At 45.5% G+C, this 25,752-nt stretch overlaps 1 protein-coding gene across 1 annotated transcript in view; it reads left to right on the forward strand.

The window, feature by feature from the left end:
* The window catches only part of LOC139385491 (rho GTPase-activating protein 35-like), an 82,638-nt gene extending 69,904 nt beyond the window's left edge, over positions 1-12,734 (forward strand). The window contains exons 4-7 of the mRNA XM_071130591.1: positions 6,194-6,271; positions 9,313-9,444; positions 11,838-11,943; positions 12,265-12,734. Of these exons, the coding sequence (XP_070986692.1) occupies positions 6,194-6,271; positions 9,313-9,444; positions 11,838-11,943; positions 12,265-12,712 (764 nt within the window). The 3' untranslated portion in view covers positions 12,713-12,734. The remainder of the gene's footprint in view (positions 1-6,193; positions 6,272-9,312; positions 9,445-11,837; positions 11,944-12,264) is intronic.
* Positions 12,735-25,752: the final 13,018 nt, after the last annotated feature.

The following is a 25,752-nucleotide window of genomic DNA, read 5'->3' on the forward strand; positions in this document are numbered from 1 at the left end:
AAAACTCCCTAGAAAGGCAGGGACCTAGGAAGAAGCCTAGAGAGGAACCAGACTCTGAGGGGTGGCCAGTCCTTTCCTGGCTGTGCCGGGTGGAGATTATAAGAGTACATGGCCATTAAGGCCAGATCGTTCTTCAAGATTTGTTCAAACGTTCATAGATGACCAGCAGGGTCAAATAATAATCACAGTGGTTGTAGGTCAGGTCAGTACCTCAGGAGTAAATGTCAGTTGGCTTTTCATAGCCAAACATTCAAAGGTCGACACAGCAGGGGAGGAAGAGGAGGAGAGAGTCGAAAACAGCAGGTCCGGGAAAAGGTAGAACGTTTGGTGAACAGGTCAGGGATCCATAGCCACAGGCAGAACATTTGAAACTGGAGCAGCAGCACATCCAGGCGGACGGGACTGGAGACTGGCACGGCTAGGAGTCGTCAGACTAGATGGTCCTAGGGCTCAGGTCCTCCGGGAGGGGGGAGAAAGAGATGAGAGAATTAGAAGGAGCATACTTAAGTTCACACCAGTCACTAGATAAGACAAGGTAATTACACCAGAGAGGACAGACTGACCCTAGCCCCCCTGCACAGACTATTGAAGCATAGATACTGAGACCAGGGGGTTTGGGAGACACTGTGGCTCCGTCCGACGCTACACCCGGACAGAGGGAGGTGTATACCAAACATTAGGAACACTTGCCCCCAAGAACTGCCTCAATTTGCCAGGGCATTGACTCTGCAAGGTGTCGAAAGAATTCCACAGGGATGCTGGCCCATGTTGACTCCATTGCTTCCCACAGTTGTATCAAGTTTGCTGGATGTCCTTTGGGCGGTGGATCATTCTTGATACCCACTAGAAACTGTTGAGCGTGAAAAATCCAGCAGCGTTGCAGTTCTTGACACAAACTGGCTGTTGGCGGTCACAAGTCATGAAGGCAGTCAAATTCACGGTAATTAGGCTTCTCCAAGTTCCGATGCTGCTGCTGGTCATTAGTATCCTACCAAACTTGCTAACTGCCTGGTACTCATCACTCTAATGTCCCTCTAATCACTATGACGTCAATGCAAATGCATTTGAAAATCTAATCAAACTGCATGAGAGCCCATGTTGCGCAACATTTATGTAGGCTATGCACTTGCGAGCGAAAACAGAGTGATAGTGACTAATAAAAAGAGGATCCCATCAGCTTAAGCACATTGCTTATATTTACAACAGGACTATAGCCTACCTGGCTGGCATGAACATGAACCACGGGGAAAAGTGTCCTCCATTCACTATTTCAGTGCATGTATGACATGTTTCTATACAGGTGCATGATAATGGTCCATTTTAAATCAAAACAAATGTCACACATATATTATTTAGTATATGTAAAGAGAAGATTAAATCAAGAATAGTCTGATGGGTGACAATATTAGCCTGTCACTTGTGAATGATGCATTATCACTTGTGAATGATGCATTATCACTTGTGAATGATACATTATCACTTGTGAATGATGCATTATCACTTGTGAATGATGCATTATCACTTGTGAATGATGCATTATCACTTGTGAATGATGCATTATCACTTGTGAATGATGCATTATCACTTGTGAATGATACATTATCACTTGTGAATGATACATTATCACTTGTGAATGATACATTATCACTTGTGAATGATGCATTATCACTTGTGAATGATACATTATCACTTGTGAATGATACATCATCACTTGTGAATGATACATTATCACTTGTGAATGATGCATTATCACTTGTGAATGATACATTATCACTTGTGAATGATACATTATCACTTGTGAATGATACATTATCACTTGTGAATGATACATTATCACTTGTGAATGATGCCCAGCATAAGAAACTATGCCTTTTTTTTTGCTGCGACTTGTTCAAATCATAGTCACACACACCTCATGTAGCCTAGCCCATAGGCCAATGTTTTAATAAGGGTTGTATCATAAATAAAGTGGCCAAATAACTTCTTTAAACTTCTTAGGGATCAAATCCCGTTAACGGGATCGATTTGACAACATCCGGTGAAATGGCAGAGCGGCAAATTCAAATTAAATTAGTTTCAACTCACGCAACATGACTACAAAATATCTCAGAAATGACCTGTAATCTTTATCCAAACATTTCAAACAACTTTCCTAATACAACTTTAGGTATTTTTGAACGTAAATAATCAATAGAATTTAAGACGGGATAACTGTGTTCAATACCGGAAGAAAACAAAGTGGAGCGAGCTTTCAGGTCGCGCTCCCCAAACAAACACTACACTAGACTCGACCCTCGTTCTGAACAGCCCTACTTCATTACAAAAAGGAAAAACATCAACCGATTTCTAAAGACTGTTGACATCTAGGCAAGTGCCTTAGAAATCTAGATCCACATAGAAAATTGAAAAGAGAGTGACCTCAAAAAAAAAAATCTGGATGGTTTGTCCTCAGGGTTTCGCCTGACAAATAAGTTCTGTTATACTCACAGACATTATTCAAACCGTTTTAGAAACTTCAGAGTGTTCTCTATCCAAATATACTAATAACATGCATATCCTAGCTTCTGGACCTGAGTAGCAGGCAGTTTACTTTGGGCACGCTTTTCATCCTGACATGAAAATACCGCCCCCTAGCCTAGAGAGGTTTTAAAATGAAGCACATTAATCCACTTTACAAGGGGTGTAGAGCTGAATTGGCATATATAAGCAGCGCATGAGTTTCAAGTTTTGGACATTTTCACCATGAAAATGCATGCATAATTTGCGGTCACTTTTGATAATGGTGTTTTCCGCTAATGGAACATTTGCGCTTATAGTCTACTACCATGTGCACATTGCTGTGCTTATAATGTGAATTATTTATTTCTCACACAGAACAGAATAGGGACTTTTGTACTATTGGGGATAGTAGATTGACATAAGCTAGTGCTTTTGCTTTTCTTTAGGCCTACTCATCTTGTTGGCTGACGAAAAGTACATGTGGACAGTTCATCCAATATCTTCAATACGCACCTCGGAATTGGATAAGGACGCGCGCAGTTGCGTCCCCCGATGTGTCTGTCTTAACTTGTAGCCTGTGAGAAAGACTGGATCACGTGAGGGAGAGCCGTGGGAGTGAGAGACGCTTCGGATTGGTCAGCACACTCAGGGAGAAGGGCACAGCGCAGCACACTCAGGGAGAAGGGCACAGCGCAGCACACTCAGGGAGAAGGGCACAACGCAGCACACAGGTAGAAGGGCACAGCGCAGCACACTCAGGGAGAAGGGCACAACGCAGCACACTCAGGGAGAAGGGCACAACGCAGCACACTCAGGGAGAAGGGCACAGCGCAGCACACTCAGGGAGAAGGGCACAACGCAGCACACTCAGGGAGAAGGGCACAGCGCAGCACACTCAGGGAGAAGGGCACAACGTAGCACACTCAGGGAGAAGGGCACAACACAGCACACTCAGGTAGAAGGGCACAACACAGCACACTCAGGGAGAAGGGCACAACGCAGCACACTCAGGGAGAAAGGCACAACGCAGCACACTCAGGGAGAAGGGCACAGCGCAGCACACTCAGGGAGAAGGGCACAACGCAGCACACTCAGGGAGAAGGGCACAACGCAGCACACTCAGGGAGAAGAGCACAACGCAGCACACTCAGGGAGAAGGGCACAACGCAGCACACTCAGGGAGAAGGGCACAACGCAGCACGCTCAGGGAGAAGGGCACAACGCAGCACACTCAGGGAGAAGGGCACAACGCAGCACACTCAGGGAGAAGGGCACAACGCAGCACACTCAGGGAGAAGGGCACAATGCAGCACACTCAGGGAGAAGGGCACAACGCAGCACACTCAGGGAGAAGGGCACAACGCAGCACACTCAGGGAGAAGAGCCCATGCAGCACACTCAGGGAGAAGGGCACAGCGCAGCACACTCAGGGAGAAGGGCACAACGCAGCACACTCAGGTAGAAGGGCACAGTGCAGCACACTCAGGGAGAAGGGCACAACACAGCACACTCAGGGAGAAGGGCACAACGCAGCACACTCAGGGAGAAGGGCACAGCGCAGCACACTCAGGGAGAAGGGCACAACGCAGCACACTCAGGGAGAAGGGCACAACACAGCACACTCAGGTAGAAGGGCACAGTGCAGCACACTCAGGGAGAAGGGCACAACGCAGCACACTCAGGGAGAAGGGCACAACGCAGCACACTCAGGGAGAAGAGCACAACGCAGCACACTCAGGGAGAAGGGCACAACGCAGCACGCTCAGGGAGAAGGGCACAACGCAGCACACTCAGGGAGAAGGGCACAACGCAGCACACTCAGGGAGAAGGGCACAACGCAGCACACTCAGGGAGAAGGGCACAACGCAGCACACTCAGGGAGAAGGGCACAGTGCAGCACACTCAGGGAGAAGGGCACAACGCAGCACACTCAGGGAGAAGCGCACAACGCAGCACTCCGGGCCACAAAAGACATGGATTTTTTTACAGTGACACTACAGCCACAAAGGGGATGCCGCGTGAAATTCGAGGCATTATCAAGTGCTTGTCAAATTGTGAATGAGAGACTATTGGAGTATGTACAGCCTGCACAAATAAAACAAAGCAGAGCTCATGCCTTTCAAGTGACTTTTTTTCAAATCATCATTAGAGTCTCATCATGCAGCCTTACAATTTATTAAATCCTTACAATGTATTAGATCCTCCTCTTTTTAATAGAGGCCATCAAACCTCTATTTTCTCACGCAATTGCATAGCATAGCCTATAGAAATGTTGCACAACATTGAGCTATAGGAACACTTATTTCATTCCATGCATCAAGCAGCTATGAGGAGCTGTCTCGCTGCGCGACAGGTGATCCTATTCCGGTCAAACTCTGAATGCCAGAGCTCTAATTAAGTGTTTGATTGATTTGATTGTATTTGCATTGATGTCAAGAGTGTTTAGAGGGACAATAGAGCCCTGAGTACCAGGCCATTAACGACAGGCCATTAGCGACTGACCGTTAGCCAGTTTGGTAGGCTACTAATGACCAGCAGCAGCATCAGAGCGGTGTTTTGGTGAAGACTAGTTACCCGTGACTCCAGCGGTCACGTGGAATTTGATTGCGGTCGTGACTCGTGACTCTGTTCATGCCTCGAGACTGCCGGTGTGACGGTAACTAGAACAGCCCTATGCCAGGGTCGTGGGTCCGGATCCTGCTGGGGCCACTAATGCGAAAGTGTTTGCACTCACTCTTGTAAGTCGCTTTGGATAAAAGCCTCTGCTAAATGGCATGTATTATGATGTAGTATGTTTCTTCCTCCTCTCCTTTTCTTATTCTCTTCTATTTCTCTCTTCCTCCACTCACTCCATGTCTCCCCTCCGTTTTCCCTCTGTCTCCCTCCTCCCCTCTCCCCCCTCTATCTCTCTCTCCATCCCTTGTTCCCCTGGAGTCTGGCTAGAAAAGCTTTTGTGGATAATTGATCTGCAGAAGGAGGGGATCGATGCCTCCTTTCCTACCACCTCTCCCTGTCTCTGGATTTGTCTCCTTGTCTCCCTCCCTCCCTCCCTCTCTCGCTCTCTCTCACTCACTGTCTGTCCACACCCTTGTCATCTCCATGTCTGTGGTAAAGGCATGGATTGCAGAGAGAGGAGAAGATGATGAGCAAATAGGGGAGGAGAAAGAGAGGGATGATGAACAAATGGGACCAGAGTTCATTAAGTCATGTTTATGGATCTTGAACTATAGAAGCCCCACCGGAACACTTTCTGCAAGCCTGCACTGACGCTTTATGAGTTTCATTGATAGTGCTTATGTTCTGTCTCGGGTTGGGGGGAGGGACACACACACAAGGCCAGGCCACTAATAGTCTCCACTGTGTCTGTTGTTTCATTACTCCACAACCTTTGCATAGAACACTGCTTCTATCAGCACTTTCTATTGGAAGTCCTTACACAGAGGCTATAGGAGGACTTGTGTTGTTATTGATGTCTGTGTGTGTGTGTGTTCTGACTGTGAGTTGGATGGATGAAAAATGTTATGTTGAAAGTGTACCGTTATGGATAAAGTGTACTGAATCTCTCTTCTCTCCGCTTCTCTTCTCTCTCATCTCTCTCTCTCTCTCTCTCTCTCTCTCTCTCTCTCTCTCTCTCTCTCTCTCTGCTCTCTTGCTCTCTCTCTCTCACTCCTGTCTCCTCTCTCTCTTCTCTCAGGTATCACTACTGAAGGGATCTACAGGGTGAGTGGGAACAAGTCAGAAATGGAGAGCATGCAGAGGCAGTTTGACCAGGGTGAGTCACCAGAACCTCTCTTTTGACCGCAGACATTGAATACAAAACCCACACACACCAACAATATGAATTGTCAACAGTATGCTACAAATTACACACAGTGGCCAGTTTATTAGGTACACCACCTCGTTCACGAAGATGTTTTGCTCCTACAGACAGTGAGTCATGTGGCCGCGGCTTGCTATATAAAGCAGGCAGACAGGCATCGAGGCATTCAGCTACTGTTCGATTGAAGGTTAGAATGGGCGAAACAAGTGACCTCTGTGACTGAGTGTGGAATGTATCTCAGAAATGGCCAGCCTCCTGGGCTTTTCACACACGACAGTGTCTAGGGCAGGGTTTCCCAAACTCGGTCCTCGGGACCCGGAGGGGTGCACGCTGAAGGTTTTTGCCCTAGCACTACACAGCTGATTCAAATAATCAACTAATCATCAAGTTTTGATCATTTGAATCAGCTGTGTAGTGCTAGGCCAAAATAACAAAACGTGCACCCCTGCACGTCTAGGGTTACTGAGAATGGCGCGCCAAACAAAAAACATCCAGTCAGGGGCAGTCCTGTGGGTGAAAACAGCTCGTTGATGATCAGTCGAAGGGGAATGGCAAGAATCCTGCAAGCTAACAGGCGGGCCACAGGCAACTAACGGTGCAGTACAACAGTGGTGTCACCGATGGGCTATTGCAGCAGATGACCACACTGGGTTCCACTCCTATCAGCAGCTCCAGTTGGCACGTGATCACCAACACTGGACAATTGAGGAGTGGAAAAACATTGACTAGTCCGACGAATCCTGGTTCCTGTTGCGTCATGCTGATGGCAGAGTCAGGATTTGCCGTTAGCAGTATGAGTCCATGGTCCCATCCTGGTGTAATGGTGTGGGAAATGTTTTCCTGGCACACATTAGGTCCCTTTTATACCAATTGAGTAATATTTCCATGCCCCAAAGAATTCAGGTTGTTCTGGAGGAAAAGGGGCGACTGACCCGGTACTTGATGGGTATACCTAGTACACTGGCCACTGAGTGTAATTATTGTAGGGTTGTCAGACCCCATGCCACCTGTAGTCGGTGTCTACATGTACACATATTGACCTATGCACACACACAAACTCACCAATACGCAGAAACACACTCCTATACCTCGGCACAAACAGGCCACAGAGGTGCAGTGTTAGTGTGTTGTATCTATCCAGAAGCCTGTTGTCCAATTTATCCACCTAATTAACCTGGGAGCATCTGTAGCATTGATCTACAGGAAGGAGAAGGCCTTCCTCCGTAGCGTAGCTTCTGTGTGTGTGTCCATGAGTTTGTGTGGTATGGGTCGTTAATTACCTCCAGATTGGTTTGGTTAATGAAGCATGCTTGCTGGTATACACCACTGCACATACCACTGCACATACCACTGCACATACCACTGCACATCAGTAAAGCTGAATACGGCTGAGGTAATCAGAAGCGAAGTCCTGTGTCCAATCGATCAGGACGCTAGACCAAGGTGACAGTACAATTACAAATACAGCACAGGTAGACCATAGCCACAAATCAGCTATTGCCTAGCCACCCCTCACAGCACGGGTAACCCATAGCCACAAATCAGATATTACCTAGCCACCCCTCACAGCAGAGGTAACCTATAGCGATAGAACAACACACCTGTTGTGTTGGAGGGACCTAAAATCCAGTTGAGATCCAACAGCCGAGACAAGATGGTTTTATGCAGTTATGGGATCTGAACCGTCTAGTTTTAGAACGTCTCATGTCGGTTGTTGGAGGTTCAACATGTCAAATCTTAGCTAAAGACTTGGGAGGAGACAGATCCGTTTAGCCAATCAGAGAGCAGTGTGCTGACGTTCTGCATTTAGTCAGGCAGACTGCTAGCTAGTTATTTTGCTGCTGTTAGTGAGCCTAGTTTGCTGACATTTATCTGACAAGTCACAAAAGGCGCCCGGTTTCTGATGCATGTATTTCACGATACTTGTTTTCTACAACACCGTGCTACGACAAGTGGAAACATTGTCTCAAAGTTGTATCAAGTCATTGAGCCACTGTTACCATGGAAACAGTCTCAACCGCTCGTCTCCTGGCCAGTTTTGTCTCGTCCCTCCTCACGTCGGCTGTTGTATCTGAGCCGGGCTTTAGGAGCACTGAAATCTGGAGCTCACTCGGAGGCCTGGGAACGGGTCTGAACCGTAGAGCACTAGGCATTACTGGGTCAGAACTGACTTGGGACCAGTGTTATCACTGAAGCTGTTCTGTTATACACTCCACGGGTCCTCTTTTTTTCCATCTATTTTTCATCCTTCCTTGCTAACCCCTCACCATCGCAGTCTATCTAACTCTCTGCCACTGTCAATCCCCCCCCCCTTTCTATTCCCCCCCCCCCCCCCCCCCCCCATCTCCCTAGATCTCTTTCTCTACGTTTGTCATAGATGGGAGAGAGTAATCCGAGAAGGGTTTCTGGATAGTCTCATTTTCTTATCCTTCTCCCCCTTCCTTCTCTCACACTCCTTCTCTTTCTCTGTGTTTTGTACAACAAGCCCGTGTCAGCGGGGCAGGGGTCGCCTGCGATTCCTCTTGGTTTATCGTTTTAATCATCAGTTTGCTTCTGGTGCCGCAAACTTTGTTCCCACTCTCTCCCACGCGGTCCCTTATGCTGAGAGAGACTCACTGAGAAGCCGCAGCCAATTGGGCGTAGTTCCTTCTACCTGCTTATCCCGTTATGCAGAACTTTGGGCGCTGGTGTTGGGGTTTGTTTATTCGGGTATTGTAGTCTATCACCGGGTGGGGTGATACTATAGCAGTAAAACGGATTAGTTTAAGGCAGACTTTTTTGTGTGTGTGTGTTTCATAATGTTGTGTCTTGCAGATCGTATCCTAAATCAGGGGTCTCGTCCATGTCTTATTCTAACAAATCCCCTCTCTCTGTCTCTCCCTCGCTCTCTGTCTCTCCCTCGCTCTCTGTCTCTCCCTCGCTCTCTGTCTCTCCCTCGCTCTCTGTCTCTCCCTCGCTCTCTGTCTCTCCCTCGCTCTCTGTCTCCCTACTAGACCATAACCTGGACCTGGTAGAGAAGGACTTCACCATCAACACGGTGGCCGGGGCCATGAAGGCCTTCTTCTCTGAGCTTCCTGAACCCCTGGTGCCCTACAGCCATCAGATTGAACTGGTGGAGGCCTTCAGTAAGACATGGGGCTGGGATGGGGTGTGTGTGTGGGGGGGGGGGGGGGCTGTGGCTGGGGAAAGAGGTTTGGGGAGAGAATGGTTTAGGGTTGTTCTTGCTTAACCTACTTGGTCTCTATGAAGAAACCAGTGCCGTTTAAGATGGAGGACACCTTTTTTTATGATCATGGCCTTATTTCTATTACAGCATACTGGGTGACTGTCATTCATATTCCATTCACCTAGCTCAATGTAACGTATGTAGGTTTAGGCGACTACATGATACAACATTTTCCCCCTATACCCATCATGAGGTTGCCACAACCTATGAAGGAAAGTTTACAACGTAGGTGCACAGGTCGAGAGAAATGTGAGTAATCAAGGTAACAGATATTGACGCATTCAATCCCGCCTTGCACACTCTTGCCTGCATCTAGCTGATCTAGAGTGCAAACATTAGTCCAACTCTTGTAAACAAGAGTCTCTGTTGGACATATTCAGGTACGTTTATCCCAGTTTCATTCCGTTTGCTTCCGTTTAAAAAAAAAAAATTCAGCGGAATGAACACACCCCTGATCACGCGCAAACAAAGTTCCCTTTCATAGCAGCCACATACAAACAGCATGATCACTTTGCTCGTTGTACAATTCCGTCTCGCATCTACCTGCCTTCCTCCTCTCACCATTTCCCTTCGCTTGTGGACTTCAGTGCGCAAACACATCAGCAGTCTGTAACCAGGAGAGAGAAAAAACTTTCCAAGCCAAACCGCCAACCACTCCACACAGCGGCCTACATTGTTGTCACCAAATTAACGGAGTGGTCAGCATAGCTACTAGAACTAACACATTTGTAAACCCGCTACAGTCATGCAGTACAGTGTACAGTCAGCAAGCAGTTTATCAGTTACACCGGTGGGCCCCGGTGGCAATAAATTAATAAAACCAAAAGCTTACCTTGACTTGGACGAGTTCCAGTGTTGGATAGCTAGAACAAGCTAGCTAACAGTTTCTCTCTCTGTTTGAGCCGGTTGTTTGTGTAGGCTAAACTAGCTAGCTGCATTCACTCGCTAAGTCAGTGAAAAGAAATACAACTCAATATAGCTATCTCTCTCTTGCTTCTCCTTCATTTTTTAATAAATTAATTTGTTCAAAACTATTCAACTATTGTCTTTCTCTCTCTTTGAGTCAACTACATTTTATGCAGTGCTGGCTAGCTGTAGTTATGATTTGATTTCATTCTCTGATCCTTTGATTGGGTGGACAACATGTCAGTTCATGATGCAAGAGCTCTGATAGGTTGGAGGACGTCTTCCGGAAGTTGTCATAATTACTGTGTAAGTCTATGGAAGGGGGTGAGAACCACAAGCCTCCAAGGTTTTGTACTGAAGTCAATGCACCCAGAGGAGGACGGAAGATAGCTGTCCTCAGGGTACACCACAGTGCTACCCTATAGAGTGCTGATGATGCTACTATAGACCTTCAAAATAGTGTGTTTTAAAAAATGATTTGGTGAAGGGAATATATTTAGTATAGTATAGTTTTATCTAAAAAGGATCGCTTAATGTTTCACTATTTTATTTTTATGAAATTCACTGAGTAGGATGGTCCTCCCCTTCCCTCTTTGAGGAGCCTCCAATGGAAGACGCATACATTTCCTGTGAATGAAGACAAACAAAATGATACAGAATGTCAGATTAACAAGTGCACTTCTTTCCTCTCCGGTCTGTCACTCCCATTGCGTTTTGTAATCCGTCGTCGTGGAGATTTAAGGTGTAGCGTCGCGGCCCAGAGATGTACCTGGACTCTGGAGGGCGACCGTCACTCAGTGAGCGGATTGTGTGTGCCAGGCCCTTGAGCCGTGACAAAGCCCTGACGAAACCCTGCAGCCTGCAGCAGGAGAGAGACACGACAAACACACCGTTTAAAGACTAGTTAGAAAAGAAACACTTACGGGATGGATTGCAGAACTCTGTGTATGACTGTAGAAGGCAGAAGAAGTGAACAGAAACAACTGGGTTTTGAAGGAGCTGGATAACATGTGAAAGGCTGTGTGTGGTGTGTGTGTGGTGTGTGCGTGTGACTCTGCCTCGCTCACATGGAGACACACAAGACAGGCTGTGTTGGAGTGCTGATATCAGCTTGTCTGACTCACTCCTACCATTGGGCTCAGCACACTCAGAGGACCTGTGTGTGTTCATGTGTGTATGGGTTTATAACTGTGTGTGTGTGTGATCACTGCTATGCTTTGTTAAGTCAACGCTGACTCTCAGCTGTGATTTCAGTTTGTGTCAGTGTGTGCCATGCTTCCCCCTCCCTGTCCCTGCATGTGTGGGACCTTTCTCTGGTTGTGTGTGTGTGCATTCATGTGCTTTCATTCTTTCTCTAACCTCTCCTGTCTCCTGTCGCCGAATCAGAGCTCAACGACAGGGATCAGCGGGTTCACGCCATGAAGGACATCCTGCGCCGTTTCCCCAGGGAAAACTATGACGTCTTCAAATACGTCATCAATCACTTGAACAAGTGAGTGGCTTAGGTGACAGAGCTGTGACGGCCGCGCTGACTCCAGTAACAGTCATCCACCCTGCGACCTTTGACCTTCCACCCTGCCCGCTACACCCCTGGCTCCATTGAGTCAGCTTTAAATTCAGTCGAGGCACAAACACGGCAGAGTTTAGATTTCTAGATGATGTCACTTTATGATTCCTTGAACAATTTACGTTGTGTTTTCTATCTCTCTCCCTGTCTGTCTGTCTCTTCCTTAACCCTCTTTTCCTCTCTCGCTCTCTCTCTCTCTCGCTCTCTCTCTCTCTCTCTCTCTCTCTCTCCCCCCCCCCCCCTCAGGGTGAGCCAGAATAACCGTTTGAACCTGATGACCAGTGAGAATCTGTCCATCTGTTTTTGGCCCACTCTGATGCGGCCCGACTTCACAACAATGGACGCCCTGACGGCCACGCGGACATACCAGACAATCATCGAGTCCTTCATCCACCAGTGTGCTTTCTTCTTCTACAATCAGCCCCTGTCTGACACCCCTAGCGGGCACGCCTCCCCCACCGCCACCCTCTCCTCCCACGGGGGAACCTCGGCCTACTCCTCCTTGGCCTACAGCTCTCCGTCCCTCACACCCTCCCCGGCCCCTTACGTTATGCCCGCCACGCCGCCCGTCATCCCCCACTACGGGCCGCCCCATACCCAGATGTCCCCGCCACACACCCCCCAGTCCCCCATCCAGGCCCTGCTGCCCCCCCTGCACCCCCATCACCCCCCCACGGAACAACACATGCTGTGAGCCAGGGATGGAAGGAAATAAAGAGATTAGCGGGGGAGAGATGCAAAGAGTTTGAGATTCAGAGGGAGGTATGGGGGGGGGGCGGTGAGAGAAGAACGTTAAGTGGGAGAGATTTTGAAGGGGTGGTGAGAAATATGGAGGGATAGAGAAGAGAGTGAGTTTTAGGGACAGGGAAAGCGAAAGAGAAGATGAGCAGGTGAGTGAGATGCAGTACATATAGGGAAAACCTGTTGGGAGAGGGGGTTATCCAACCACCATTGCGTTTAAAGATATATACACACACACACACACATGACTCAGGGGAGGGGGTGGGAAAGAGAAACTTTTGAGCCACAAGAGCCACGACTTGTCCTCCCATACCACTGTAGTCTCTTGACTCTTCTCTCTTCTCTACCACTTCTTCTGCCCCCTTCTCCACTGCCTTAGAGAGTACCTCCCCCTCCAACACACACTATGCTGCCCTCCCACTGGAGCCTCGCCCGGGACACCCCTGTGTCGCCAGCCCGTGTCATTTGGGCTCAGTGAGGGAGTAACACCCAGGGAAACACCAAGTGTCATGTCCCTCCCCAAACATAAAAAAACCCTTCAGAACTTCTGACCGTAGCTAGGCAGGGTATCTTTGGGGGAAGTGTGGGAAGAACATGAACTATATGGACCTTCTAGCTGGACTCTAAAACCACTCCCCAGTGCCCCACCTTCCTCGCCTCACCACCACTCACCGCGATGGGGCTGTGGATTGCCAGCGACTGCCCTGTCCCCCCCAGGTTGATCCTGGGTCAATGTGGAGGGAGGACCTAACCAGTAGCTTCTCAGCGTTTATTTGACCATTGTTACCAGGAAATGGACTAGAGGCAGGCTTCGCCTCTCCTACATGGACCAGCTTCCACTTCAATAGACTCATTCCTAAACCCCCACCCCCTTCGCTTCAGTGTCCATTACAACCAGAGATAACGCCAAGAACAAAAGTCTCAACTGACTGGATCTGCAGGGAGGATGGAGCACGGAACTTTGGGTGCTCTCACACCCTCGGCATCTTGGGAGACCTCCTCCGTTCCTTTCTGTCTTCTCTGACCCCATGCCCCCGAGCCTCCAGGCAACGCTGGAAGACTGTTGTTTTTCTTTTGATTAAAGAGGATATCTTTACTCCCATTTCTTTCCGGATGTTTAATGTTGTTCCACCCTTCCTTTCTCTTTCCCCCCTATGCTTCCATTTAGATTTTCAAACTGTGGATCAGTTTTGGAGAGTGTTCCGTTGATGACTGACCGATCAGAATGCACTCTCACACAGCAAGTCCCTCCTGTCAGATGTCCATGCTTACTTCTCATTGGCCTTTCTGCTTTCTGTGAAGGGCGGGAATAACTGGCAGGGAGAATTAGGATAGATGAGGAAGGGGTGGGATTCAGGGATGCACTTTATGGACTCTGGACTCTGAAAAGCATATAGGGCTCTTCGACACGGAAGGCAGAGAGGAACAGCCATAACGATTCCCTTAAGGATCCCAGGGGGCATTGGGAAGTGGTGGCAGGGAATTCCCTCTTCCTCCTGTTACCCATGAGGGGTTTGGAAGCCTGGAGAGACATGGGAGCATGACCTGTGTGTGTGTGTGTGTGTGTGTGTGTGTGTGTGTGTGTGTGTGTGTGTGTGTGTGTGTGTGTGTGTGTGTGTGTGTGTGTGTGTGTGCGTGCGTGCGTGCGTGCGTGCGTGCGTGCGTGCACATGCTTCTAATATGGTAGAGAGCGGGAGAATCATTAGTGTAGAGCTCTCTGAAGTTTATTGAGATTGAGAGACTGCAAAGCACTTTTGGGAGCCTCTTTAGTGAGAAGTGCGACAACACTTTCTCACCATGTCTAATGCGTTGTGAAGTCATGTAGCCACCTCTCTGAGAACACACCATTGCCATCTGGTGGACAACATAGTTACTGCAGCTATGACCTCACCCACCACTGCATGGGCGGAACACTACCCCCCCTCCTTGTGTGTAACAGATCTTTCTACATGCACAATCCCCCATATTTATCTGTTGAATGTCAAGTCAAATGGACATATTGAGCCCAATAGGAATTCTTTGTATATAACATAGATGGAGAGTCTATACGATGAAAGCCTTTTGAACTGCATTGAGATTAGTCTGTGGGTGATCATATCTGTTGTGTTGCTAGGCAGCCAGCACTTTGATACAGATATATACTCTCCAGAGTGCGGTGTTGAGGAAGTGTATGACAACATAGATGTTCGTGTCAGCTGTCCATGATGCAGACAGTCCAGTGACTAGTCTAGTGTCCAGCTGTGCAACTGCTAGTTGGCAGTACTTGGTGATGTGTAGTCATGTGTTTTTGTACTAAAGCTGGCTCAGGATAGCTGTTCACATCCATTCAGCTGAGTGTGACCGGGATGCACACGAAGGAAAGGAAATGAGGAAGCAAGTTTAGAGTATTGAAACGCAGCCAATGGTGTTGATAGTCCCTCAGTGCCATCCTATGTTTATTGGTATCCCACTTCCTGGTTGGCACCGCTTGGTATCCCTGCCCTCTTTTGACACGGCTCTGTTCCCTGGTCCAGAGAGACGCTCCGGGATGGAGCAGAACAGACAGTCTATTCATCTGTGTTGATGACTGCGGAATTCCATGGTTCTGTCTGTGGTTGTCATAGAAACCTGTTTGATCGTTAGTGTGTGTGTGTGTGTGTCCGCACACATTAGAAAGAGTGAAACCAAGGTCATGTAATTTGTTTCATTTTGACCCTCGGCTTTACACACGCCTGTCTCCACGTCTCTCCAGTTCCCATCGTCTTGACTGACAGGCCTCCCTGCCAATCACTGAAGTTATACCCTGACGCCGACCCAATGATCTCCCGTCAGTATACACAGTATACACTACCTATATGACATGTTGGCGTGTCTGTGTCATTTGAGCTGTCAGTAGTAGCCAGACGTCAGTGTAACTCGACCCTAAACAAAGACTACGTGGCTTACAGTGGAGACTGCATTTCTCCTCACGGTCATTACCCCCACTTAATGTAACCTGGACCTGACCACAGTTATCCCCTTAGCTAGCTATAGGTTTACTTTTCACAGATGGAGAGTGAGTGAGAGAGAGACCGAGAGCGAGAGAGATGTGAATGGGATCATTATTTGGGAGATGGAGGAGGGGTGGGAGGGGGGAGGGGGGGGGGGGGGGGGGCAAACTTTGGTACTTTTGAATGCCGGCCAGTGGCATTCCCTGTGTATATCAATGTGTTAATACTGAACAGACTGTGAGGCAGCCAAAGACTGTGCAAAAAAAAAGGGTGGGGGAGAGAGGAGGCAAAGCGACAAATGGAGGCTTAAAAAAACAATGGTAATTAAAGATGTGACGTTTGTTCTGCGATCTTGTGGCTGCGTCGCTTTCCTTTTTCTTCTATGCTTTGCAACAATGGTGACAGGTGGTCTGTTAAGTTAAAATGAGAAACAAGCAAACTATATTCAAATGGTTGTTTATCTGTATGTTAGGGGGTCTAACACTTTGCCCTTTAGTCAATGGTGATAGAATTGTTTTTCTTTTTTTCTTTTAATAATACAAATAATAAAAAATAAACGTTTTTTTTTTAACAATTTTGTGAATGGTGAAGAGACCAGCCCAGTATAGTGCATGATTTTTTGCCCAGGCAAGGGAGGGGGCTCGACCACTCTCAGTATTTAAAGACAAGAAGATTAAATGTAACCTGTATAAAAGAATGGAGAAAAAAAAGTACAAAAATAAACAGAAAAAATGCTGTCATTATTTGCTAAGAGTATGGTAATTTGTCTCAATAGGAATGGTGTATACAGCAAGGCCTTACATGACCTGTATTATAGTTAATAAATCAATCTTGTAAAACCTGACTCCTGTCTGTCTGTGCAAACCCACCGACTCATCAAACCATCCACGGCTTTCTGGAAATGAATGGACGAATGAATGAAAGGAATTAACACAACTTATTTCCACAGAAAGGCTGGCTACTCCTGGAATGAAATTCAGAAAACTGCCCAATGTCGAGTTCGCTGGAGAAGCCGGCATCATTGATGGCCTTATGGACCTCATGGGGCATTGGGCCTGAGTAAGTAGTTTTCTACAGTTGACAGGTGTTTAATCATTATCATCTTCTAGTGTAGTCAAGTGACCTTTCCCAAAGAAAACTGCCTAGAACACTTGAGTAACTTTTACTATGTACTTTACTATTTATATTTTTTGACAACTTTTACTTTTACTTCACTACCTGACTAAAGAAAATAATGTCCTTTTTACTCCGTACATTTTCCCTGATACCCAAAAGTACTCGTTACATTTTGAATGCTTAGCAGGACAGGAACATGGTCCAATTCACACACTTATCAACAGATCACCCTGGTCATCTCTACTGCCTCTGATCTGTCAGACTCACTAAACACACATGCTTCGTTTGTAAATGATGTGTTGGAGTGTGCCCCTGGCTATCCATACATTTAAAAAACAAGAAAATAGTGCCGTCTGGTTTGCTTAATATCATTTGAAATGATTTCTACTTTTACTTTTGATACTTAAGTATATTTGAGCAATTACATTTACTTTTGATACTTAAGTATATTTAGAACCAAATACTTTTAGACTTTTACTCAAGTAGTATTTCACTGGGTGACTCATTTTTACTTGAGTCATTTTCTATTAAGGTATCTTTACTTTTACTCAAGTATGACCATTTGGTACTTTTTCCACTACTGGTCTCTTCCTATGATGGGTCTGTTTAGAGGTCACAGTGGCACAGCAATTCCCCTAGTTCCCGTGAGGTTGCAGGGTTGTGTGCCATTTTGGGGTGCCCTTCCTCTGACCTTTTCATCCAGTCAAATGCAAAGTAAATCCATTTCTATGACCTTTGTCACGCGTCTCTTCATTCTGGCGCTGGGAAAAAGAGCTGCTGATTGGGACTGAAAAGGGCAGCCCCATGAGCACACAGCAAGACTGACCTCTGACCTTTAGGGGGTGTCAAGGGAGAGCCGTGGATGGTTTGATGACCTTGAGATGGAGCCACCATCGCATTAATGATCAGGGTATAGGGACTCGGTTAGAATAGAGGTGGTGTCTAGTACTCCCCTCCTCATTTTTGGAGGTCTGGATAGGACTTAATCATTTTGGTTTCAACCAATCAAGTAATCACAAAGAGAGACAAGGACAGTGATGCTAAGGTCTCTTACCTAGACCACTTATCAACAGCAAATATAATTTAGATTGAATGTATACCGAGCAAAAATATAAACACAACATGTAAAGTGTTGGTCCCATGTTTTAATGAGCTGAAATAAAAGATCCCGGAATTGTTCTATACGCACAAAAAGCTTATTTTCCTCAAATTTTACATCCCTGTTCGTGAGCATTTCTCCTTTGCCAAGATAATCCATCCAATTGACAGGTGTGGCATATCAAGAACCTGATTAAACAGCATGATAATTACAGTTGCACCTTGTGCTGGATACAATAAAAGGCCACTCTTAAATGTGCAGTTTTGTCACACAACACAATGCCACAGATGTCTACATTTTGAGGGAGCGCACAATTTACATTCTGACTCAGGAATGTCCACCAGAGCTGTTGCCAGAGCATTGAAGGTTAATTTCTCTACCATAAGCCTCCAATGTTGTTTTAGAGAATTTGGCAGCTTGTCCAACCGGCCAAACAACCGCAGAGCACGTGCAACCAAGCCAGGCCAGAACCGCCACATTCGGCTCCTTAACCTGCAGGATCATCTGAGGCAGAGTATTTCTGCCCTTTTATGGGGAAAAACTCATTCTGATTGGCTGGGACTGACTTCCCAGAGGGTGGGCCTGGCTCCCAAGTGGGTGTGCCTATGCCCTCCCAGGCCCACCCATGGCTGCACCCCTGCCCAGTCATGTGAAATCCATAGATTAGGGCCTAATGAATGTATTTCAATTGACTAGTTTATTTATATGAACTGTAACTCTGTAAAATGGTTGCATGGTGCGTTTATATTTTTGTTCAGTATAGTTAGATTTTGAGAGTAAAGTACATGTATTTGACCACATTCAAAAGGAAAACAGCTGATACCTACCCATCTGTTGGCCTACACACCAATGATTTATAGATTAGTGATGCACAGGTTGACTCATAACCCATGGTTTTATACGCTGGGCAGCCAGGTTTAAGGTCATTAAATATTGTGTGGATGAAGGGCGGTTGGCTGGCGGGCAGGTTGAATAAAGAGAAAACAATACCTTTAAAAAATCCGTAAATGTATCATTATTGTGCAATTTATATCTATAGGCTACATTGAGGGTTTTCTTTCATCATTTGAGGCTATCTGGCATTAGTGCATAAGCTTTAGGGCCTAACTGTACATGCCCTAATAGCCTACAAGCCAATCGCCAAATGCTGTTGGTAACAGGCAGAAACAGTTCATGTCAATCCACTGAGACAAAAAGGGACAATGTTGGAGTCAGTGGTGGTCGGTGCCATTTAAGATGAGATCATTTTTGTTTCAGCATATTGGATGACTGTCATTCACCTCTCTGATTCAGAGGGGTTGGGTTAAATGTGGAAAACTCTTTTCAGTTGAAGGCATTCAGTTGTACAAATGACTAGGTATCCCCCTTTCCCTTTCTGTTCATATTCCATTCACCCATCACATCAATAGGTTTAGGCTACTACATGATACTAACATTTTCCCTATTACCCATCATGAGGCTGCTATACCCTAGCCTACAAATGGAAGTTTATAACGTAGGTGCACCGGTTGAGAGAAAAGTTTTAGTAATCAAGGTGACAGACAGTGACACATTCAATACGGCCTTGCACACTCTTGCCGGCATCTAGCTGATCTCGGGTGAAATCATTAGTCCCAACAGTTGCAAACGAGAGTTTCTATTGGATAAAATAACCTGCAAGCACAGTTCACTTTCATAGCAGCCACATACACTTTCCCTGTTGTATAATTCCTTCTCACATCTACGCGCTCTCCTTCTATTACCTTTTCCCTTCACTTGTGGATTAATTGCACAACACAACAGCTGTCTGTGACCAGGCAACAAAAAAAAACTACCACAACCAACAACCACTACACACAGCCTACTTCCTTGTCAACATATTAGCGAACTTCATTGTCAATGTAGCTACTAGAACTAACATGTTAGTAAACCTGTTCCAATCATGCAGTTTAGTGTATAACAAGCAGTTTAGCAGTTACACCGGCAGGCCCCGGTGGCAAGAAATTCATAAAACCAAAAGCTTACTGTGACTTGGAAGAGTTCCAGTGTTGGATAGCCATAGCCAGCTAGCTTACATAACACCACTCTCTCTTTGAGCTAAACTAGCTAGCTGTATTAGTTCGCTAAGTAAGTGAAAATGAAAAAAAGACAACTAAACAACTCTCTCGCTGTCTCTCTCTCTTGCTTCTCCTAATTTGTTCAAAACTGTTCAACTATTGTCTGTCTTTGAGTCAACTACTCAACACATTGTATGTACTGCAGTGCTAGGTAGCTGTAGCTTATGCTTTCAGTACTAGGTTAATTTTCTGATCCTTTGATTGGGTGGACAGCATGTCAGTTCATGCTCCAAGAGCTCTGATTGGATGGAGGATGTTTAGGGACTTCCTCCGGAAGTTGTCATAATTACTGTGTAAGACTATGGAAGGGGGTGAGAACCATGAGCCTCCTAGGTTTTGTATTAAAGTCAATGTACCCAGAGGAGGATGGAAACTAGCTGTCCTCCGGCTACACCATGATGCTACCCCAGAGAAGGCTGCTGAGGCTACTGTAGAGCTTCATTGCAAAACAGTGTGTCTTCATTAATTATTTGTTGAGAGTTTAAAATATAGAGAAGAGAGGATCAGAAAAGTAATGTTTGGGAAAGATTTGGTGAAGTGGTGAAAGAGGATGATAGCAGTGCCGGCGATGTTATGTGTTATGTGTGAGTGAGGCACTATACGAATTTGACAGTCACAAGACCTCAAATAGGTCTATGGCACATCAAGGTATCTGTAGCTTACAGTTCATGTGGGTTACAAATCTGGACACTTGACTGTAGGTCTTTAACCTTTCAGATAGCCTTAATTTGAACTACATGAGAATTCAGCATTTCTTGCAGTAAAATTATACACCAAATGTAGACTAAATGTTTACTCAGGAAGAGGTGTGGAGAAATATGATTTTTATTTCAGCATCTTGGGAATGCAAATGCTCAGTTAGATACCATCTGTAGAGGTGCTATCTTTATCAGCATCATAAAAGCTGATAATATTTCAACCACATCAAATATGCTTCCAAGCCAAACTGAAATCTTATCGGAAACATGTTGGGTCATTTACAGAGCTTTGTATTTCCTTACAACCGGTCAAACTGATGTATTCAGGACATTTTGCACCGAAAATCATTTACTTTGATTGTTTGGGGGGGATTTTTTTTTTGTCAAAGTCCCTAAACGTCTTTTCTCCGCAAAAGAAGATGACAGAGAAAATTTTACCGATGTCAACTAGATTGAAGCATTCATTCTATGGATTTATTCTGGTGAGCAAGGGTTTTATTTCGTATTCTAGAGTAACAAAAGAGAAGCTGCATGCATCTAATTATAGACTAACAGTAATGTATCTAAATTGACTAACACACAGCCTACCAAAATGTTGGAAATTCTAAGCCGAAATATATCTAAATCATGCCCAAAAAAATCCTGCACCCCCTGTGAAATAATCGTTTCGCCGTTTTTGATTGCAGGCTATAGCTGGCCTCAGATTGTAATTTTATAATAGTCCCACGGTTGTGGATGAACAAACAGCTGACCCGCGCACCACAGGTATATATACCGGTAATTGGTCTACGCTCACTACCGGGCTTGTGCTGCGCTTACACAAGGCTACCATTGGGCGGCTTCCTTGTCACACGTTTAGATAGTATGTCCCATTGCTTCTGAGCACTATTCCCTATGAGACAGGAGTGCGTGGGCCGATGTTTGGGTGTTAACTCGGAGACAACGCTTTATACCGCACATTGGGATCAATATAATTTAATACGGCCCAAATCAGATTTAGAATCTTGACGTTAAACCTTGACTACTTCTCTCACACCATGAAACGTGAAGTTCAACCCAGAAAACTGCAAAAGCAGCAGATAGGCCCTGTGCACAATGCTCACTCCAGAGATGGTAAAGAATACATAACCTACTTTAAAATACACAAAAAGACAGTCATTGTATAAGCATACGTACCGTTGTTTTATGCCACAAGGTGTGATTGAAAAGTTATGGGGAAAGTGGAGGAGAAACAGAGAGAAGATTCTTCGTTCTGGACCGACTGCTCTTATGATCAGTCGAGGCACGTATCTCCGTTCATCCGTGTCTTTCTGGAGCTCACTCGAAGCTGCTGAGGGTATTGAATTCAGATGCGGCCCTCTCCGGCTCACGCGCTCCCATCCCTACAGGTGGAAATGGTCTTATCAATAGCGCTGTCCGTGCCTGACTTGGGGCCGATCACTCTCATTGATGCATTTTGGTGCCCTCTCTCTCCCCGAGGTGGGCATTGATTGTCTGGGTCACTGTGGTATTTCGGTATTGATACCTCGATTGATGACGGCGCTCACTGGGAACGGGCCCTATTGACAAGCTGAAAGTGAGATGGTTGGATGGATGTACACGATAATGGGAGATGAGGGTTTATATGTGGTGGCAGCAAAAGGGGTCATGGACACTTGTCGAATTCCAGTGGCAGTCAGTGCCGATTAAGATTAAGGAGGATGGACACATTTCTGTTACAGCATATTGGATGACTGTCATTCATATTCCATTCACCCAGCTTAATGTAACATCGATATGTTTAGGCTACTAAATAATACATGAATTTGCCATATAGGCCTACCCATCATGAGATTGCTACAACCTAGCCTTGTTTAACATTTATAAGTAGGTGCATATGTCTAGAGACAAATTTGACTAATCAAAGTTGCAGACAGTGATACAGTTGAAGTCGGAAGTTTAAATACACTTAGGTTGGAATCATTAAAACTCGTTTTTCAACCAGTCCACAATTTTCTTGTTAACAAACAATAGTTTTGGAAAGTCGGTTAGGACTTTAAACAGCTTGGAAAATTCCAGAAAATGATGTCATGGCTTTAAATGCTTCTGAAAGGCTAAGTGACATAATTTGAGTCAATTGGAGGTGTACCTGTGGAGGTATTTCAAAGCCTTCCTTCAAACTCAGTGCCTCTGCTTGACATCATGGGAAAATCAAAAGAAATCAGCCAAGACCTCAGATAAAAAAAAATTGTAGACCTCCACAAGTCTGGTTCATCCTTGTGAGCAATTTCCAAACACCTGAAGGTACCACGTTCATCTGTACAAACAATAGTACGCAAGTATAAACACCATGGGACCACCACCGTCATACCGCTCAGGAAGGAGACGCATTCTGTCTCCTAGAGATGAACGTACTTTGGTGCGAAAAGTGAAAATCAATCCCAGAACAACAGCAAACAACCTTGTGAAGATGCTGGAGGAAACAGGTACAAATGTATCTATATCCACAGTAAAACAAGTCCTATACATATATCGACATAACCTGAAAGGCCGCTCAGCAAGGAAGAAGCCACTGGTCCAAAACTGCCATAAAAAAGCCAGACTACGGTTTGCAACTGCAAATGGGGACAAAGATCATACTTTTTGGAGAAATGTCCTATGGTCTGATGAAACAAAAATATAACTGTTTGGCCATAATGACCATTGTTATGTTTGGAGGAAAAAGGGGGAGCCTTGCTAGCCGAAGAACACCATCCCAAGTGTGACGCACGGGGGTGGCAGCATCATGTTGTGGGGGTGCTTTGCTGCAGGAGGGACTGGTGCACTTCACAAAATAGATGGCATCATGAGGGAGGAAAAGTTTGTGGATATACAGTGGGGCAAAAAAGTATTTAGTCAGCCACCAATTGTGCAAGTTCTCCCACTTAAAAAGATGAGAGAGGCCTGTAATTTTCATCATAGGTACACTTCAACTATGACAGACAAAATGAGAAAAAAAATCCAGAAAATCACATTGTAGGAAGTTTTATTAATTTATTTGCAAATTATGGTGGAAAATAAGTATTGGGTCAATAACAAAAGTTTATCTCAATACTTTGTTATATACCCTTTGTTGGCAATGACATAGGTCAAACGTTTTCTGTAAGTCTTCACAAGGTTTTCACACACTGTTGCTGGTATTTTGGCCCATTCCTCCATGCAGATCTCCTCTAGAGCAGTGATGTTTTGGGGCTGTTGCTGGGCAACACAGACTTTCAACTCCCTCCAAAGATTTTCTATGGTGTTGAGATCTGGAGACTGGCTAGGCCACTCCAGGACCTTGAAATGATTCTTACGAAGCCACTCCTTCGTTGCCCGGGCGGTGTGTTTGGGATCATTTTCATGCTGAAAGACCCAGCCACGTTTCATCTTCAATGCCAATGCTGATGGAAGGAGATTTTCACTCAAAATCTCACGATACATGCCCCCATTCATTCTTTCCTTTACACGGATCAGTCGTCCTGGTCCCTTTGTAGAAAAACAGCCCCAAAGCATGATGTTTCCACCCCCATGCTTCACAGTAGGTATGGTGTTCTTTGGATGCAACTCAGCATTCTTTGTCCTCCAAACACGACGAGTTGAGTTTTTACCAAAAAGTTATATTTTGGTTTCATCTGACCATATGACATTCTCCCAATCTTCTTCTGGATCATCCAAATGCTCTCTAGCAAACTTCAGACGGGCCTGGACATGTACTGGCTTAAGCAGGGGGACACGTCTGGCACTGCAGGATTTGAGTCCCTGGCGGCGTAGTGTGTTACTGATGGTAGGCTTAGTTACTTTGGTCCCAGCTCTCTGCAGGTCATTCACTGTGGTTCTGGGATTTTTGCTCACCGTTCTTGTGATCATTTTGACCCCACGGGTGAGATCTTGCGTCGAGCCCCAGACCGAGGGAGATTATCAGTGGTCTTGTATGTCTTCCATTTCCTAATAATTGCTCACAGTTGATTTCTTCAAACCAAGCTGCTTACCTATTGCAGATTCAATCTTCCCAGTCTAGTGCAGCACTACAATTTTGTTTCTGGTGTCCTTTGACAGCTCTTTGGTCTTGGCCATAGTGGAGTTTGGAGTGTGACTGTTTGAGGTTGTGGACAGGTGTCTTTTATACTGATAACAAGTTCAAACAGGTGCCATTAATACAGGTAACGAGTGGAGGACAGAGGAGCCTCTTAAAGAAGAAGTTACAGGTCTGTGAGAGCTAGAAATCTTGCTTGTTTGTAGGTGACCAAATACTTATTTTCCACCATAATTTGCAAATAAATTCATAAAAAATCCTACCATGTGAATTTCTGGATTTTTTTTTTCATTTTGTCTGTCATAGTTGAAGTGTACCTATGATGAAAATTACAGGCCTCTCTCATCTTTTTAAGTGGGAGAACTTGCACAATTGGTGGCTGACTAAATACTTTTTTGCCCCACTGTATTGAAGCAACATCTCAAGACATCAGTTAAAACTTGGTCGCAAATGGGTCTTCCAAATGGACAAGGACCAAAAGCATACTTCCAAAGTTGTGGCAAAATGGCTTAAGGACAACAAAGTCAAGGTATTGGAGTGGCCATCACAAAGCCCTGACCTCAATCCTACAGAAAATGTGTGGGCAGAACTGAAAAAGCGTGTGCGAGCAAGGAGGCCTACAAACCTGACTCCGTTACACTAGCTTTGTCAGGAGGAATGGGCCAAAATTCACTCAACTTATTATGGGAAGCTTGTGGAAGGCTACCTGAAACGTTTGACCCAAGTTAAACAATTAAAGGCAATGCTACCAAATACTAATTGAGTGTATATAAACTTCTGACCCACTGGCAATGTGATTAAATAAATAAAAGCTCTAATAAATCATTCTCTCTTCTATTATTTCACATTCTTAAAATAAAGTGGTGATCCTAACTGACCTAAAACAAGGAATTTTTACTTGGATTAAATGTCAGGAATTCTGAAAAACTGAGTTTAAATGTATTTGGCTAAGGTGTATGTAAACTTTCGACTTCAACTCTAC

The sequence above is a fragment of the Oncorhynchus clarkii genome, chromosome 27, assembly GCF_045791955.1.
Source record: "Oncorhynchus clarkii lewisi isolate Uvic-CL-2024 chromosome 27, UVic_Ocla_1.0, whole genome shotgun sequence".
Lineage (NCBI taxonomy): Eukaryota > Metazoa > Chordata > Actinopteri > Salmoniformes > Salmonidae > Oncorhynchus > Oncorhynchus clarkii.